General features: G+C 42.2%; 1 protein-coding gene across 1 annotated transcript; it reads right to left on the bottom strand.

The window, feature by feature from the left end:
• Positions 1–6: 6 nt before the first annotated feature.
• Positions 7–4997, bottom strand: LOC104466453 (histamine H3 receptor-like; the record flags this gene model as incomplete). Its single annotated transcript, XM_010079866.1, has 3 exons — positions 4751–4997; positions 2016–2182; positions 7–23 (listed from the first exon to the last, which is right to left on the bottom strand). Coding segments are annotated over exons 1-3 (431 nt in total), but the record flags the coding sequence as incomplete, so codon positions are not given.
• Between the last annotated feature and the right edge of the window lie 1566 nt (positions 4998–6563).

Raw genomic sequence — 6563 nt, forward strand, 5'->3', positions numbered from 1 at the left:
CCCTGCTGGGCTCTGTAAGATACCTGTGAAGGAAAAAAGGTCGCACCTGTAGAGACATGTTTTGGAACCAGCAGAAGTAGCAGGAGAGGAACTTAGCAGAGTGCTTGCTAATTTAGAGGTGTGGCTTTGCTGATCAGCGGAAGCTCACCCAAGTATGTTTAATTCATTGATGTTGACATAACAAGGGTTGTCTCTCTACAGGTTAATGTAACAGTGCTAGGATCCTCATTCCAGTGACAAAACGTGATCATCCATCAGTACCTAGTAAAATGGTATGCCTTGTTTGAGACACCTGTGGTCTGAAATGCCAGAGTAAGTAGCATTTTACAGTTGTTCGGAGTGTGACTCCCATTCATTGACAGCTGCACTGCTTTTTAAAACATTTTACAAGCGACTAGGACTATACATGTCACAGTGGTCAACAGAAAGTGTGGCACATGTACTTAACACCCACCCTTGAGAAAACTGTTTATTGTATACTTCATGAGGAAGTAGGAATAGATGCCAGCTCAGCCTTTAGCTGATGAAATGACAAAATCATCCCTTTTCTTCCTTCTCCCCCTACTCCAAGGCCAATACATATTTTCCACTACACATTGCAGAACAAATCAATATCTTGTAGCTCACATCCTGCTCCATCACTTTCACAGGATGACAGGGTGAATGTGTAATTCTGGGAGCTTAGATATTCAATTGAAAAAAAAAGGATAAGCTAATGTCATTAAAGACTACCATACAAATGTTCATAGGTTTTAATTACATTTGCACAGGTGATATTAATTTTTCACTTTGTAAATGCTGAATCTTTGGTTTTCCAGTGTAATATTACATATGTGCAAAATGTTTTGGTATTTGATTTCCCAGATTTTTTCCTTAAAATAAAATAAAATAACATAAAATAACAAAATTTAATAAAACAACAGGTATAAGAAGTAAAATCAATTATAATTAACTGTATTGTGTTTATATCCCCACAGCAGCCCTCCCAGTGCTGAGTGTCACCCTGGCAGCCAGAGGGGTGTTTATAACACATCTGGGGAGGGGGCGGAGCCGGGACAGCTGACCCGGATTGGCTGTTCCATACCATGTGACATCAGCTCAGCCATAAAAGCCAAGGGCAGGGAGGAGGAGGGGGGCATTTGTTACTGTGTTTGTCTCCAGGAGCAGCTGCTGCACACACTGAAGCTCTGCTTTCCTGGGAAGTGGCCGGACAACACTTGCTGAGGGGAAGTAGGGAATAACATCTTTGTTTAGCTTTTGTTTCTGTGCATGGCCTTGGCCTTTGCTTTAATTAAAATGCTTTTATCTTGACCCACGCGTTTTTCATCTCATTCTCCCCCTGTATTTTGCTGAAGGGGGAGTGATAGAGGGGCCTGGTGGGCACCCGGCATCCAGCCAAGGTTAACCCACCACATTAACAAAAATAAAACTGAAATTCTGTCATAGGACATTATGTTGACATTCTCATATATTACCAAAGAGCTGGAACCTTTAGCTCCCCCTGACATTTCCCTGCCACTTGAGCTAACAGAGGGACTAGTGAGAAATTCTGGTCTCTGTCTTTAGCATGGACCAAGACATAAAGCGCATGTACGGCGGGTAGGATGCTCTGCAGAGAACAGAGACGTAGAGCGAGTCTGAAGTTTGGGGTTCTGCCCCAGGCTCCAACAATTTATTTTAATTTCCTCTTTCTTTGCCCCCTTTTCACCAGTCTCCTGCCTTACCCTTTTCATCCCTCAGCCTGCCTTCCCTCAAGCAGTAACACAGCAGCAACCTGCAGCAGAAATTGTGAGAAAAGTTCCATTTGACAAACTCTGGGCTGGAACATGGTCAATGCAGAATATTCACTGCAATTAGCTGCAAATATCTAATAATCTCCACGTGCCAGTACATTTTTGATATCTATTATCTCAATTAAATTTGGGCTTATATGCACTAACATGGCAAAGGTTGGTAAGTATAATCCACCAACGATCTTGTGACAAAATCAAAGAAGCTGTAAACAGCATACTTACAGCTTTAGTAACTGACAGGAAACGGTCATAGCTGATAAGAACAATGTTAAATACTGAAGCTGTGCACAGGAGGTAGTCCATAGCCAGCCAGAGCTTGCAGACGCCTCTTGCCAAGTGCCATTTTCCCATCAGGCTATAAGGGATGTAGAGAGGCATGCAGAATGCACCTATGGAAAGCAAGCACAGAGACACCACATGGTTCATACAGATTGCAAATGGTACTCCTGGAAGCAGAGAGAGACACTATTCTGGTGTTTGGCTAATAAATAAATAAATAAATAAATAAATAAAATCTATGAAGGTGAATATGTAATTTATGTACAGAAATTCTTATGTTCTCACAAAATCTGATGGTGACTTCCTATGTATCAGATCTTAGTGTGTTTGCTTATGCTGGTTCTTGGGAATAAGCTCAGGGCAAGTAATCAAAGATGGATCTTCTGAAGAAGAAAACTGCAGTTTAACCAACTTGTAGTTTCTAAAGATATACAATCAGTGCTGCAGCATATATGCACTGTGGTGCTGTATATCCCCTATCTTCTATCTGCATCAGAGTTTTCCCTCAAGACCATCTACAGATATTGCTAATGCCAGTTATTAATGTAAGATTGGTTAGCATTTATAAACTAGAGACAATATTTGGACAGTTTGTGTGGTATTTGGAAACCCCTTCTACTAAAGATAAAGACACAGCAGAGCTACGAAACCCTCTCCCACTTCTAAGAAGTGTTTTAATCTTATGCTAGTTCTCCAGCTGAGGTTAACTCCAGAACTATTTTTTGGTTTGTGACATTTGTTTTTTCTTCAAAAGGCCTTCCACTGAAGTACTTTTATAAGAAAGTCATGTTTGCATTTTATTTTTAAGCCAGCAACTTCCTCATTTTGCCACTAATATTCTTTCAAAACTATATGCAGCTTCAAGATCCATTTTAAACTTTTCAGATTGTTCTTTTCTTAATATGTCCATCAAGATCTTAGAAGTTACTGAACATATCCAGGCTGGTGCAGCCCACTGACTTATAAACCTCTGGGCAATGAGCTGACAGACTGCTATCAACAGGGAAATGTGCACAGCAGGTTCAGTACTGATGGCTTGTTTTAACATATAACTAAAATGCAAGCAGCATCACTCTGGTACAAAATACTAATTTTTCAGAGTTGCTGATGACAGCTACTCCTCTCATCAACTTCAATGGGATCAATATTTGGCACAATGTCAAAAAGTAATGACGGCTTTTAGCTATAGATGTAAATACAGACGCAAGAACCAGGTTTTAAGCAATTATATTTGAAACTATTCTCACTTTTACAAATTAGTGGATGCAAAAGACATGAGTCACATGTCTGGAAAGTTTCCAGACTTCTAAGAAATTTAAAACAATACCACAGCAGTTTCAGAAAACGAAGCATTTTCTGGCTGATCCCAGAGACAAAGTCTTAGATTTACATGGTCTATAGGCCAACATAGTACTGATATAAATCGTTTCCTCTTGGCTGATTTAAGACTTTATGAGGCACCAGCCACAAACAAGAACTGACACAGAAGCTAAATATTTAAATCTCTTGACTAAACTGTACGAATCAAGGAGAAAAAGACTTCTGCAGAAGACCTGAGCAAGGAAATGGCAGCTCTAGCAAACTGTCTGCCTAGAGCAGGAAAGAAAAGGCTCCAGCACATGCCTTGTTTGGTTTCTGCCCCATGGGATGAGCCCCAGAATTAGGTACCAGAGGTTATAAATGACATAAATGAAGGAAAATCTTGAAGGCTAAAGTAGCACACTTCACTACACAGCACTGACAAAGGATGGTATTGCCAGAAGTGGAGTATGTCGATGAGTGTTATTTACCTCCTCATGATTCGGTGAATACTGGTCTCTCTGACCGTCCTGAAGAGAAAGCACTTGTGTGCAGAAATACCTCCTTGCTAGCCTCAACTCAAGGTGTTTCCCGGAACATCTTCCACAGGACCATGGTTTTGTCAGGCTTTCTCTGCTGCACAGGCTGTTTCCCTGGCCTGAACCCTGGAGGACTGCTGCACGAGGCATTCACATCCCCACCTCCTCGCCTGGCATCACCCACTAGGACCAGATCCATGGCACCTCTAGGGGCCAAGTCTCCTGGACTTCTGCAGTGATACTATGGGAAGAGGGGGCTAATAAGGAAAACAGATGGGACATGGCAACAGGCTGTTGCTGGCATCAACCAACCTGTTCGATCTATAGCCTGCATTGAGTTGAAGCCAGTAAGAAGTCATAGTGGCAAAGTGTTTTGTTGTAGTGTAATACACTCATAAGTCATTAGTACTATGTAGAGAAGTAACTAATTTACCTGGACGTACCACAGAGGGCTGTATAAGAAAACAGTTACACTGTCAAATATAAGGATGTTCTGAAGTGTGTGATGAACAACCTTACAGGAGGAGGAAAGATAAGTCATAAACTGTAGCAGACAACCTCTTTCCTTCAATTGATATTGACATACAATAGTTGCTCCTTTTTCCTGAAGCAACATTAAAAGTATTTATATGAAAAAGGATGCATTTCACATTAAAACATATTTTGAGACAAAATAGCCTGCTAAAACACTTCATGCAGCTTCCACCATTCCTTACCGTTCCCCTAGACACAAAGTTGGGAAATAGTTCTCTTAGAAGAAACCACCCAGAAAATAAACCCCATTGCTTCTCCTAAGATTCCTAGGAAACAAATAGGACTGCCTCCACAGTTATGACTTACCTACTGCAAAGTCAGAAATAGCAAGGTTGAGAAAGAAATAGTTACTCCGATGCCTGAGGTTTCTGTCCATGATGAAAGCAAGAATCACCAGGGCGTTTCCAAGGATGGTGACCAGAGCTAGCAACACCATGAGGAAAGCCAGCAGCACCAACACTCCCAGGGAAAACTCGGAGCTCGCTGGCTGGGTGGACAAAGTCTTGTTACTTGCTCCAGCCGTATGTGGAGTTTCAGCAGTGCTGTTGTGCATGTTGTGTATCCAGGTCAGTTCAGTCTGGGAAGAAATTTGCATCTGGCAGAGTCATCCAAAAGGCTGAGACAAGTCTATTAACAGGGTAGGCTGAATACTGACACATCAAAAAAAAATCACAATGTCAAAAGAAAGGATCACAAGACTGAAGTCTCTAATGGTCTTTGATCTGAATGTACCTATTGGCCTGAAAACAAAATCTGTAAGCAGCGGTAAGTGCACACTTTAAAACAAAAATCTCATAAGCAGCGGTAAGTGCACACTTTAAAACAAATAATCTTTTTCTCTCCTGAATGCTGATCCTTATCTACTGAGGTCAGAAAAGTTAGTCTGAAAATAACTCTTTTCACAGTCAAGCAGTTTGCGTATTAGCATTGTGTAAGCATCTTTACACATTTAATTCTGATGAAGCTAAAAGCAGATCTCATTTTCACTTCCCCAGTGGTCAACAGGATTTAAATTATTACATTTCTATTTCTCTCCCAGTAAAATATCAGCACTGTTGCACTTGTTGCTGTATCACTTACTAAATCACTTACTGTATCAAGTACTAAGAACAGAGATGTATATTTTTGAATGCTGCTAGTTACAGAACATTCAAAATTCAGTTATACACAGCAGAAGTGTCACCAATATCTTTTCAGCTCATTCTAGTCAGAAGCAAGTCTAGTGCTGGGCACAGCAAACCAAATACCTCGACTTTGGAGGACCTTTTAAGCATGGCCCATCTAATCCTCCACTTCCCAAGTAATTCCAGGTAAGCTTTCACTCCTCAAAGTGCCAAACCCTTAGCCCTTTGCAGGTGTGAGAAGGCATACCCCTTCCTCATCCCAAGTTCATTTGTTCTGGTAAGAGTGCACAGAAGCTGGCAGGCTCTGACTGTGACTCACGCCCGCAGCTCACAGTCTCCATAGCATCACGGCACACCCTGCGACTGGCTTTTCAGACTGCTGCCAGAATGCTAGGTGCTTGAGAAGACACAGGCTAAGAAACAAGGAAAGAGAGGGTGGACAAGTTCTGGGGAGGAGAGGTGCGGTGCTATGACCCTGTCTTGCGGAACAAAGGGAAATACAGTGTAAAGAGTAATTAAAGCAAAAGATGTAGGGCAACAGGAGCAGCAGAGACCTCAGCAATGATAAAACACGGCAAAGAGACGCCTGCCTCAGGTCCATGTGCACAAACACAGCCTGGGAAACACACAAGAGGAACTAGAGCTCCCTGTGCAATCACGAAGCCAGTGACATGGGTGACAGAGTGGCAGGAGTGTGTTGCAGAGCACGCCAATCAGAGTAAGAGAGGTGACCAAGCCTTCTTTCAGCAAATCAAGAAAGCCTCTAGACCACAGACCCTGTTTCTTGTGCAGGACCTCGATGTTCACAACGTCATCTGACAGGGCAAAGTGCAGCAGGTATGAGCAGTCAAGAAGATTCCTGGAGGGTGTCAGTGAGAACTTTCTGATACAAGCACTGAACGTGCCAATGGGGGTGACACACAGCTAGACCAGCTGTTCAGTGGTAAAGAGGAGCTGGTTAGAGGTGTTATGGGGAGCACTGGGACGGCACTGGG

Source organism: Pterocles gutturalis, unplaced genomic scaffold (assembly GCF_000699245.1).
Source record: "Pterocles gutturalis isolate BGI_N339 unplaced genomic scaffold, ASM69924v1 scaffold11696, whole genome shotgun sequence".
Classification (NCBI taxonomy): Eukaryota; Metazoa; Chordata; class Aves; order Pterocliformes; family Pteroclidae; genus Pterocles; species Pterocles gutturalis.